The sequence below is a fragment of the Chenopodium quinoa genome, unplaced genomic scaffold, assembly GCF_001683475.1.
Source record: "Chenopodium quinoa cultivar QQ74 unplaced genomic scaffold, ASM168347v1, whole genome shotgun sequence".
Classification (NCBI taxonomy): domain Eukaryota; kingdom Viridiplantae; phylum Streptophyta; class Magnoliopsida; order Caryophyllales; family Amaranthaceae; genus Chenopodium; species Chenopodium quinoa.
The window spans coordinates 1715785-1729052 of record NW_018745533.1 but is presented as its reverse complement, the minus strand read 5'-3'; the positions used below and the strand labels follow the sequence as shown (position 1 = coordinate 1729052).

Genomic DNA, 13268 nt, shown 5'->3' with positions numbered 1-13268 from the left:
GATCCCCGAATCCGGATTAGCCCAAAGGGTCAATCGAGTAGAACACCAAAAAAAAAAAAAACACTCGACCAAACAACTCATTTACCACCTCTATTCTCGTGAAACGCTAAACATCGCCCGCAAATTACCATATAAAGCCCACAAATATGATATGGTTTGACCATTATGCCCTTTTTCTAAAATTGAAATAATCTCGGTGTAAAAAATGTGGAGCCGTACTGGCTCGCCGGGGGAGACCGGAGGGCAGGCCGGAGATGCGGGGGACGCCGGAGGTACGTCGTCGTCGACGGAAAACGAGGTAAGTCACCGTTAAAATTCACGGTTTACCGTCGGAGTGGCTCCGGCGCCTAGGGTGGATGCCCAAACCGTAGCCTGGACGTCCAAGCCAGACGCCAGAACCACCAGAGTGGCGTCCAGCCCAGACGCCCAGACCACCAGACTGGCGTCCTGGGCAGACGCCACTCCACTGGGTGAGGCGGCCCTGCCAGGCGCCAGTCCAGTGGCTGTGGCAGCCCTGGCAGACGCCACCTTTAATAATTAATTTTTTTTTTTCTTTTTTGATTTTGATGTTGTTTTTTATTTAATTTTTTTGTAAAAAAAAAAATCGAAAATGATTTTTTAAAAAAATTCGAAATGGGTTTTTTTTTAAATTAAATTTGAAAATTCGAAATGGTATATTTTTAAATTTAGTTTGAAAATTCGAATTGGGTTTTTATAAAAATTAAGTTTGATTATATATAATTATGTTTTTTTTTTGTGTTAATTCTGTGTAAATATAGAAATTAAATGTATTATCCGTTAAATGTATTTATTGTAATATATAATTGATGCAGGAATATGGTGGAGACGGAAATGATTACAGTGGGATATTTGGACATGATGGTCCATTCGAAGAAGCTCAACAGGCGATTGATTGGGCAAAAGAGGTTGCAATTGCAGCTGGATTTTGCTTGGTAGTAGTAACTCATAAATCTCAACGGGATGGTAGAATGGATCGCATTTTGAGATGTGACCGTTATCGCAAAAGAGAAGAAAGAGATTTTCGTACAGCCACTCGGTTTGATACAAAGCGGAAAGGTTGTGGGTGTGAGTTCAGAGTAAAGGTTCGACAACTACGGAGTCGTGACGGTTGGGAAGTGATTGGTTACTCTAAATGGGGGTATCACAACCATGAGATGATAGTATATGAAGAGGGTCATCGACAACTGAGCGGCTTAAGTCCTGCTGCGAAACTAGTTGTGAAAGAAATGAGTGATGCTCAAGTGAAGCCTGCTAAAATATTAGCATCTGTGTTAGAGAAATTTCCAGAAGACCATCCAAACCGAAGACACATCTACAACGTCAGACAGCAACTTAGGTTTGAACGGTCAGAGGGAAGGAACCCTATACAGCAGCTGCTACACCAGGCACAATCACGTGGTTACCTGTTCTGGTTTGATTCTGATGAAGATACAGCGGAGGTGACTCATCTTTTCCTTGTGCATCCTGATTGTGCTGATATGATCAAGTCTTGGCCATTTGTGATTTTGATCGACTCAACGTACAAGACAAACAAGTACAAGTTCCCACTGGTTGAGATGGTTGGGATGGCTCCAACGAACCAGAACTTTCTGATTGGTCATGCAATCATCAGGGATGAGACGGCTCCAAGTTATTATTGGGTGTTGGAGAAGCTGAGAAACTACATCGGGCCTAATGTTCATCCAGCAGCCATCGTCAGCGACTGTGAGGGAGGTCTCTTTGCCCCCATAGCAGAGCTGTTTCCCGAATCGAACCACTTATTGTGCACATGGCACATCAACAACTGCGTGAAAGTGAAAGCCTACAACCTTTTCAAGAAGAATTTGGAAATGGCAGAGAGATTGGTGAATGGTAAGTGGCGGAAGATCCTACAGGCTACCACAGAGGAAGCGTATGAGCGAGCATTGGCTAACTTCAGGGATTCGTACCAGTGGTGTCCGGCACTGGTGGACTATGTGATGCATCAATGGGTCCCTCACAGGGAAAAGTTTGTCAAATATTGGACAAACCAGGTACTTCATTTTGGGAACACTACAACATGTAGAGTTGAGAGCGCTCATAGAGCTACCAAGGACTGGAATTATTCATCGACCGCTGCTTTGGATACACTGTTCGCTAGACTGAACAAGTCAATTGAAACTCAGAAGAACGACATCAGGAACTCTCTAGAGGTCTCCAGACGACGACATGGTACGATGTATAGCCATTTTATATTTAAGATTCTCCATGGTCGTGTGTCGCACTACTGCTTGGGGTTGATTCTCACTGAGCTGAACAGGGTGAGGGACTTGGCTGACGAAGTGTATACTCGGTGTGGGTGTACTATTTCAGTAACTCATGGATTACCTTGCGCATGCACCATTCACCGCGTTATTACAGAAGAAAGGGCGTCGTTACATGTTGATCAGGTCCATTCATTCTGGAGGACGCTTGTTATTGGTGAGCATGCAGACAATCAAACGGCCGACCGTGAACAGGAGGAGTTGGAGCAGTTCCGTTCGATGTACGACCGAGTGTCCTCCAGCCATCCTTCTATTATTCGTGACGCTACTCATGTACTTCATGACATGTTCCACCCGTCTAACTTAGATCATCATGTCGTACTTGGAAGGGTGGAATGATGTAATCGGAGATGGTAACTGCGGATTCCGGGTCGTGGCTGATGTTTTTCAAATGGGCGAAGACAACTACGGTTTGGTGCGTGAGTTGATGTACAGCGAAATTGCCTCTAACCGAAATGTTTATCGTCATGTGTACCAGGATGACTTGGATGGCGCTCTGCGGCGTATCCGGTGGGGAGGTGGACCTTGCGGCGAAAATCATTATTTTGACGCGCCCCTAGATCTGTTTGCCGTTGCAAACATTTACAAATGCACAGTCATGCATTTCGGCCTGGGAGTGCATAGTCAAGCTTATTATCCTTGTACCACGGTTCTCCCTTGGCGGTCGCGTGAGACTGTCACCACACCGGTCAGAGAGCTAGCTATTGCGTTTCTTGGGTCGTCATACAGACATTTCATCCGACTAGACATGTCAACCGATTTTCCAGTGCCACCGATTATACCTCGGTGGTACAACATTCGCACAGCGAGCGTAGAGGGTTGGGATGCGCTATATAATGACCGGATCCACGAATGGAACACCCTAGCTGCATTTTAGTTTTTCATGTTTACATTCTTTATTTGTAATCTTATTTGTACGTTGCTCTTTTAATGAGAACATTAATATTTTATATTGTATTGCTTACTGCATTCTATATGTTGCATGGGTAAGTTGCGCGGATCCACGAACGGTTATATCAAAATTTAAAAACAGCACTGATAATATGTTTAAGTTGGAAGCTAAAAGAACAATCTAAAATGTTACAATTTTACAACATAATGTCCAACATAATGCTCTATAAATAAAATGACAAAACCATCAGTAATCCCTCCTCGACGACAACTCCCACTGCGCAAGGGTCTGTTCCAGACTATCAACAACAGCTCTCCCTGTTGCACTCATGCTGTCCTTCTCAAGAGAGAGTTTCTGTACGTCCTGCATTATCTTTCCCATCCACTGCATACAACAAAAAACAGAAGATGAAATACAATAACAACAAATAAAACTTAATTAAAAGACAACGATAAATATAATAAAAGACATACCGCTTCCGTGGCAGTAGGCGGTGGCACATAATCATCATCGCTGTGGTCGAGATCAGCGATCAACCTCGGGTGCGAATACCGGTTGAACCATTCCATGTAGTAATGGTCACACATGGGAGTAACCCCAGAGAGCGGCCGCTGCAACTCCGCAGTCCATAAGCGGGCCACCAAGGAAACTGGTCCCACGTCCCGGTCATGATATCTGGCCATTCCACGACGTAGTCCCTCGACGATGCAGGTCGGACCGCCTTCATCGGGCACGCCGAGGGAGGAGGGACAACTTGGACAAATCCAAGCTGGCGAAGACAACGCTGGGGCATGTATGCCTCGACGATGTCACGATACTGAATGAGTCCCGTGTACAGGGTCCTGGGTACCCTAACACTAGGGTTCGGGCCGAAAGGCATCCAGTTCACCTGTACAATAACAACATATAAAATTTAATAACATGAATATAATATGTGCAAATAATAAAATGTAGACTCTATAAATAAACGTTACCTCTAAGGGGGACAACCTGTCCAGCAATAACCGTATCGATCGGAGGCGGTCAACGGACTTCTTCTCCGAGCGCGGACTCCACGCACAAGCACGCGGCATCCCCTCATCAATAGGAACTGGGTCACGATGTGGTCGCAATGCAGGAAAGTACTCGTATATCCAGGTCTGTAATAGAGTCAGACACCCAGTGATACCTGCCGCGTCAGCCTGACTCGCAAATCCTAGTTGGCGATACAAATACGCCAACGTAGCCGATCCCCAGGAAAACTAGCCTACACTGTCGGGGTCACACGCCTCTACGATGTCGCGTGGCCTGAGCTTGTTTCCGCCGCTCTTATCCGGAAACAAGGTACATCCGAGGAGTAGAAAAACATAAGCACTCAGCTGTGCGTCGGGCGTCCTACGTGCACTGGGGTACAAACACCGCTGCAACACGGATGCGATCTTCACACCTCCGTGTTCCCAAACACCTAGCGCCACGGTGTACAGTGCAGCCCTGTCCACCGCCAACAACTCCGCCAGCGAATCTGCCTGATCCGCATCAGCCACAGCACAAAGTCGTTTACCCTCAACACGAATCCCCAGAATGGCCTCGACGTCATGTAACATGATCGTCATCTCACCGAACGGAAGGTGGAAAGAGTTTGTATCCGGCTGCCATCGCTCAATGAAAGCCGTGATCAGCGTACTGTCAATCTTATCGTGCATGGTGGCAGGAACGTGATTCACCCCAGTGCCCTCCAGTCGCTCGAACATCTCGCTCTCCGCCGGCCAGGCCTCAGCCCATGTACGCAAAAAGCTACAAGTCTTTTCCCGGGTATGACATTTCAACAACCCCGTAACTGAAGGCCTCTCCTGGTCCTCCCAAATACGGGCAGCTATGTGTCCTAGAAAGCTAGGAATCACACTCCCGTCAACAGGCCCACCGGGCACCTCACTCCTAACAACCCAAGAATCATTACCGACCCTCGACCGTTTCCTGCTTGCCCCAGATACAGTGGACGCAGATGATGTGCCAGATCTACTAACAAACCTACCACCCCTACCCTTACGCACCTCCACCATATGCGTCTCGTACATGTCATCAACCCTCTGACTGAATGGACCGTAATCATCATACGGTCCACTGCCATCGTCCACATCCTCATCCTCATCTGCGCCCTCCTCCTGCTCCTCCTCCTGGTCACCCTCCTCAGCATCATCATCGTCATCGTCATCCTCATCCCGACGGTGGATCCGTTCTCTACGAACTGAGGCCGAAATACCACGGGATCTGACATGTCTATGCCCCGACCTCTCCACTGAATAACTTCTACTAAGAAGCTCTATATTCTTCCCCGCACCATGACGACCCAGTGAATTCTACACAAAATTTTAAAATATATAAACATACAAAAATTTATACGATAAATAATCATCATCGCAAATCAAATAAACTAAAAACATACAAATAATTGTAAACAAAATATAAACGTAGAAAAAATACAACGAAATTGAAAAAATTTATAAAAATAAACAACAAAATATAAAAACAATTCAAAATTATATTACACAAAAAAAAAAAAAAAATTAAAAACAATTTTTTTTAAAAAAAAAAAAAAAAAATGGGGGGGGGCGCCCTGGCTGGACGCCCAGCCAGCGGTGGTGGCGCCAGCTGCAGACGCCGCCACCAGTTGGCTGGCGCCTGGGCTGGACGCCACAGCCACGGCTGCAGCGCCTTGAATAAACGCCACAACCGTGGCTGTGGCGTCCAGCCCAGGCGCCAGCCAACTGGTGGCGGCGTCTGCAGCTGGCGCCACCACCGCTGGCTGGGCGTCCAGCCAGGGCGCCCCACCGCGGTCACGGCGGTTTTTCCCTTTTTTTTTTTTTTTTTAAACAAAATGTACCTTTCCTCCTTGGGACATCCTTCCCTCCGCCGCCGCCGCCAATTCCTTGCCTTGTCGCCTCGACATTGCCGTTATTTGAATTTTTTTTTTTTTAGAGAGGTTGAAAGAAGATGAGCAATGAGAGTGTGAGTGATGAGAGTGTGAGTGTTTTTTTTTTTTAAGGTCAAGGGCAATTTTGGCAAACCAAGTGAATTTTGTGGGCTTTGTGTAGTAATTTGTGGGCGATGTTTAACAAATGATACTAAAATCACGAGGACGGTATCGGTAATTAGCAACGGCATAAAAGCAAAGACGAGGCTGGCTTGCGCAAAAAGGCACCAAAAGCGCTACTACTTCCCCACTTTAAACCCCCAAAATTCTTTTCCTCATTTCCCAAACTCACTCTCTCCCTATTTTCTCTCTCCTAAATTTACACTTGATTCAGCAGAACAACAACAAACAAGCATGAGTAGAGGCAGCGGAGCAGGCTATGATCGACACATTACGATCTTCTCTCCTGAAGGTCGTCTCTTCCAAGTTGGTATGCTCAATTTCATCCTCAAGATCTATCATTTTAATCTCAATTTTTCATATATATTAGATCAATTTTTAGGGTTTATCGCTGATTTTATTTTTGTTTTTGGGTATCAGAATATGCGTTTAAGGCAGTGAAATCTGGTGGAATTACATCGATTGCTGTTCGTGGGAAAGATTCAGTTTGTGTCGTTACCCAGAAGAAAGTTCCTGTTAGTAATTTTTCTTTTTAATTTGATTTTTTTCCATTAATTTTTAATGTTTTGGGGGTGATTTTTTGATTGTTTTTGGTTGATGTTTGGATTACAGGACAAGCTTTTGGATCAAACTAGTGTTTCACACCTTTTCAAAATCACCAAGTTTATAGGGTTGCTTGCCACTGGAATGACAGGTGGGTGATTTGTTGTTCTTAATGATTTTGGTTTTCCAATTATTAAAATGGAGAACAAATGATTGAAAAATGTTGGGATGACAATATGTAAGTAGAAATTTGAAGGCTTGAGTCATGTTAACTTGAACTCATAGTGTTTATGGATTGAAGATAGTTTTAATTGAAATATTTTAAAAGTCTGGAATTGTTCTCGGTTCGAGTTCTTGGATGATGTTGTTGTGATGGGTTAGTCATGGTCATTGCTATATGAGCTTTGTTTTCGATGAGTGAATAGAGAAGCTATTGTGGATCATGTGTCTAATATTGTTTTTACTATAGAGTATTTATAATTAAATTTGATTGCTCAATGGAATTGGTTGAGGAAATTATTGATTTGACAATATTAGATTTAATGAATCGATTGTTTCAAAAGCTTCTACCATTAATGAGGTGGATTCTTTGATCAGCTGATTCTAGGAATTTGGTTCAACAAGCAAGGAATGAAGCAGCTGAGTTTCGTCATAAATATGGATACGAAATGCCAGTGGATTCATTGGCTAGATGGTATGTATTTTTTATTTCCTAATTTCTCTTGGATATGGATGATCGATTTTTCATTAGGTGAGAAATTCTTGTTGAAATTTATAGGTTGCCTTTGTATTGTGTTTGCTGTTAAGGCTTGTAATTTGTAAGAATGTACTTATAAAAGAGGCTTTGAATAGAAAGTTGGAGGTTTCTGGTTTCATTGGTTACTTGGGTAAACTATATTTTCAAAATTATAGCACTGTACTTTGTTAGCTGAGGTGCAACATCTTTTTTTTAGACCCTGGTTCTGTTCACTTGTCCTCCAGTTGTGCCACATGTTGAACAGAATCACTGAAATGAGAAATTATTCAACCTTAAATTGAACATAATTAAAAATGTGGTTACATGATGCATTTGTTCTGCTTCATGTCCAATGACTAATGGTGTGTGCTGGATATGTTTTCCTTGTCTATTAGCATGTTTATTTGAAATTTGTGTATTATAATCAAAATATTGTTGCCGGGTCGTTGCTTTTGGTTGATGACTTTCTGAATTTGTTAAATTTTTTGAAAAAGCCTAATGATGGAAAATCTATATGATTTTATTGATTTCATATAAGCCTCCTTTTCATGAGCTGCAGCTTTGGTTCTTGGCAATTTGGCAATGTAAACTACCACCACCTCCACCACAATTACCACCTTCTTCATTGTCGTCTTCGTCTTCTTTCTCATTACAATTATTATTACGGAGTATTATTGTTATTGTTGTTATTATTATTATTATTGCCATTGTCATCTTGTCAGTATTGCTGCTGCTCTGGAAGGGACTGGCTTTAGTGAAATGTGTAAACATAAGACCAGTTTGAACAAGTTCAATAAGAGCAAGTTCAATAAGAGCTGAGGGCTTGATTTTTGATAAACTTTACATATTTATCTTTTAGGATTCTTATTGTTGATCTTTTTTTGATCTTTAACTTTGCTAGAATTGTGATTTAAAAAAATAATTATTTATCTATTTTTCAAAGAAATAAGAAAAAATTTATTTACCCCCGTGTGCTCCCGTGCCTGCGTTCAAGCAAGATGCTTTACTTTCCTTGACTTACTGAGCCATGCAACTAAGTACAGTAATGAATTAATATACGGGTTCTGTTGATGTTAAGTCCCCCCACCCCTCCTGTTTTGGTTAATTGTTATTTTCAGGTGACACGATAGTTTTTTTGACTATTCAACTTTTGCTATGTGATTTTGATGTTATAACTCGTTTGTTGTTTGTGTATAGGATTGCAGATAAGTCTCAAGTATATACTCAGCATGCCTACATGAGACCTCTTGGAGTAGGTGTGTGCCAAGTCTGCTTCTGCTTGTCATAATAAATCTTTTTCCTCTGAGCTTTATTTTGTGATTTTACATTTGGCCTTTCCTAAATGCCTTTATATTTTCCTATACATGTAGTGGCTATTGTTATTGGAATTGATGAAGAGAATGGACCTCAACTATTTAAATGTGATCCCGCTGGACACTTTTATGGTCACAAGGTATTCTTTTTGGACTGCAATATGCTCCTCTCATATAGAGATTTTTAATATCTATTGGTGAGTCATGACAACTTAGAATAGAGCTCATATGGTGTGGTCATTGCTTGGTGTTGGTGTTAACTTGAGCTGCAAAGTTTAAGTTAAAATAAACTTATAAGTAAGGTTGGAAAAAGGCTAGAATCTTTATGTTGCATTGAATTGAAGGCTCCCTCAAACCTATTGTGATTTTCATACATCAAAACGTCTACTTTCGAGTTTCTACTTGATGCAAGATTCTTAAACAATAACTACCTTTTGTTGAGGGGATTATTCTCATAACCATCCTTAAGGCCTTAAGTCCTCATTTGAATTCTCAAAGCCACATTTCACCATCAATCACCAAGTCTGTAATTAAAATCCCTTCTTCAACCCTAAATCCCTTTATTGAAGTCTGGTACTTGTATGATTTTGCAGTTTTGACTTAATTCGGAATGGATACAAAGCCCATGATTTCAAAAAGAGAGAAATATAAACATCATTTAGTAACAATCTAAGTTCTTCTATCCTCCCCTTTCTCTTAATTTCTTTCATTCAATTCATCAACATTTTGTGAATTACTCTTAAACAATTGTTCTCAATTTGCAATTTATCTCTCTTTTTAAGCCTGGCAATTTCCTTTTTCATCCGCTTCTGAATTTGCAACGTTACCTTATTTGATAATGAACCATTACTATTTTATTATTTTTCTTTCCCACCAACCCCTTTACACATTTTTTAGAAAAAATTTCTCACTATTAATTAAATATACCCCCACTATGGTGCTAACTATACTTCATATTACCTTTAAAAAAACCTAATCTTATGTTATAAAATTCACACTTTTAATTAAAGGGTCCAAACCCTTTAATTTTCCTAAACCTCTGTGCAACGCTTATTATTACAATTAATATGAAACGGAAGGAGTAAATACTAATTGTTCTCATAGAAAGGAAAGTGGTGACTGGTTTGAGTGATCAATAGCTGTCCTTCTTGGTGATCATAGATGCACACCATCATTTCTATCTGCCATATGACAGAGAGAGACTGAGATCAGGTTGTGTTATGTATTGTTCTTTAGATTTTTTGTTCACTTGGGTGGTCATTGTGTTTGATTTGGACTTTTGGTGGTTGAAGATGGTGATTGCAGCCTAAATTAAAGAGTAATGTTTCTAGTTTGATCAACATGATTACTTGATAGATAAAATGGGGCTCTTAAGGATTTTTATCTAGAGAAATTCGATCAGATTCCAATATAGGGTTTGTAGCCATTTAGTGGTTATTTAGTTGCTAATTGTTTGATTAGTGGTAGTTGGTGGGTATGAGAATACAATTAAAGACTTGAGGGTAGCGAATCTATGTTGGTTGGTTTTTTATTCCAAGTTAGGGATGATTTTGTGAATTGTGTCTAAAACTGGCACTTTTTTTTTGGTAGAAATTAGCCAGGTATAACTTATGTCAGTTTTATTGTAGCAATACTGCAAAAGTTTGGAAACAATTTTGATTATATGCTTGTTTATTATAGGCCACAAGCGCTGGAGCTAAAGATCAAGAAGCCATTAATTTTCTGGAGAAAAAAATGAAAAATGATCCTGCTTTCTCCTTTGAGGAAACTGTGCAGGTATGCAATCTAGCCTGCTTTTCTTTTGTATCCTCAATTGCTGCAACAATATGCGTCTTCTCTTTCTTACATTCTAGTGTGAAGGGAAATATGGAAGGGGGGAAGTGATTGTCAAATGTGAAATCAGCAGTGCTATACTGATTAATTATTTATTTGGAGGATCCACTTCTTTTACTTGCAGATTTTGTGTAAAATATGTCTTTGCATTGGGGCCTTGAGGCTAAGAAAATGTTTATTTCAACTAATAGTTGTTAGTGTTATGTTATTGCTTTGTTTTGTAAATTCTTATTTATAAGAGGGTGTTGTGCCATTGCATTCTTACTGCTTCATGCCATGCGCTGGGAAATTCCCGAGTTATATTGTTAAGTTGGTGAAAAGCTTGAATCTGTCCTGTATATATATGTTATGGTACTTGTAAACGTGGTAATTTATGTTTATGAAAATTTACCTACAAAAAGTATTTGTCACCAATCACCATTTGGTGCTGTTGACATTTACGGTGTTTACTAGTTAACGTCTGTGATCAGCCATTACTCATTACTAAATTTTTATTTGTAGATATGTTGATGGATACATCTTGTGCTAATAATAGACTATTTTTTGATGAAAACAATAGATCTTGATGTGACTGAAAGTTGTGTGTTTTTCTTCCTTGCAGACTGCGATCTCTGCTCTTCAGTCTGTTCTGCAAGAGGATTTTAAGGCCACTGAGATTGAGGTACATCTCATGAAGTTTGCTTTGTATTTATTGAGTTTGTTATGTCTGTTTATACTTTTGTTCTTAATGCAATACGTATCTTGGAAACAATGTTGGACATGGTTAACTAGTAGACTTGTAAACTGTCTTCATGGGTGCCCTTTGGGAAACAAAAATTCGAATTTTCATTGCAGAAACTTATTGCATTGGGAACTTCTGATGCAAAATCAGCTCATGAAATATGCTAGTCTGTTTAATTTTTAAAAAATTATGATTTTACTAGGGTTATAATCATAACAGAATGAGTTGCCAATTGTTTCCAGGTGGGAGTTGTTCAAGTTGGGAATCCAGTTTTCAGGTCGCTTGCAACCGAGGAGATTGATGAGCACTTGACAGCCATTAGTGAGCGTGATTGATTTGGATGTGTTTAACTAGGTGGCTGGCATAGTTTGCCAAGTGTGCTAGTACTGCTGATGTGAAAGATGTTCTCAACCTCCTAACCTGAAATTGCAGTAGCCGTTGGTAGAACTCTTTGCCTTTTATATTTACTGTAGCATCAGATAATTGTTGATGTTTCAAACTTAAAGGGATTATTATTTCAAAGAGCTTCTGTGCAAGTTGATGAAAATGGTTTAGATGCTTGGTAGCTTTGCACTAGTTTGCTTCCTTCTCGGCTGTCTCTATTTGGCAGTCAAGGCAGGTCATGCAGTAGGTCGTTTCCTTGGGTTTTACTTCGACAATCTTATTGTGCAATCTTTTGTATGAAACTTGAAGCTGCATCTTAGAGGTTGATTTTTCAATGTGAGATCATTTACCTCACTGTCCAAAATGCCTATTTTTCTAGCACTGTATTATAAGTAATTTCTCAACAGTTTTTCTTTTCTCTGTCTAGGGGCATTTGATTAAGTTAATCCATGTTATTTTTTTAGGAATTAATACAGCCTAGGAGTTAAAAAATTCTATACCTAAAACATTTCAATTGTCACAAATTAAATAACTCCCTAATTATTAAAGAAACCCATTAAGGGGCAACTTGCTAGTTCTTGTTCTTTTGGACTGAATAGAGTAATAAGATAATAATAAATAGTAAATATGTTAAGATGAGTTGAACTTAATTAAAACTGATTTGAGTTGAATTGAACTGATTATGATAAATAAGCCTAAAGGCTAAAAGTGTAGTATACTTTTACGTATACAAAAGCTTATACGTTGGGTGTACTTTGGAGTCGTACAACAATTTCTCAAGAGGCATGTGAATCTTGTAATGTTTAATGCCCAACGTAAAACACTAAAACTACCATCTCGATGCGTGGTCGGAATCTAGAATGTGAGCCCTTCGTTTCAAACACCATCATTTCTGAAAAATGTTGGACCATCCCAACCAAAATCTGCTTCGTAAAAGGTATCCTACTTCAAGAATTTATCTAAAGATTTGGACTGGTAACATCGTCTGCCCCAAGAAGAAGAACCATAGGATTCGAATGCGATGCTAAGTAATCAACCAAGTTTTCGACATCTTGTATTCTTTCTAGTGTCTCATGTATTTTATTTGTAGTGTACCACAGCGGCTTGCTTTGCTTACAATGTCTCCTACTTTGGCAATACAAGCTGTGAAGAAGACTAAGTTGCCGTAATACCCTTTTGGTAGGGTTAATCGGTTGATCTTGCATCAATTTCTAACTTGCTAATCCACGCGCCATACATGCACTCCGACACACGTCTTGCTAACCTTGATCAGTTGATCTACTGATTTGTGCGATGTTGCTTCTAGTTTCAATGCATTAATTTGAGGTTTAGAAAGACCGAAGAGATCCTTAATAGTGATTGCCGCATCACCTGATACATGTAGTAATGCTAAAACTCCTCACCAAAAGTCCAAAACTATGAGTATGTGTTAGAATATATGGATATATATTCTTTGACTTTGTATATATTAGT

The 13268-nt window shown here is 40.1% G+C and overlaps 1 protein-coding gene across 1 annotated transcript; it reads left to right on the top strand.

The window, feature by feature from the left end:
• Positions 1-6359: 6359 nt before the first annotated feature.
• LOC110715735 (proteasome subunit alpha type-6-like) lies at positions 6360-12159 on the top strand. Its single transcript, XM_021894342.1, has 9 exons — positions 6360-6575; positions 6686-6780; positions 6878-6959; positions 7406-7502; positions 8742-8800; positions 8915-8997; positions 10538-10633; positions 11292-11351; positions 11654-12159. The coding sequence occupies exons 1-9, from the start codon at positions 6500-6502 to the stop codon at positions 11744-11746; spliced, it is 741 nt and encodes a 246-aa protein (XP_021750034.1). The 5' UTR covers positions 6360-6499; the 3' UTR covers positions 11747-12159.
• Positions 12160-13268: the final 1109 nt, after the last annotated feature.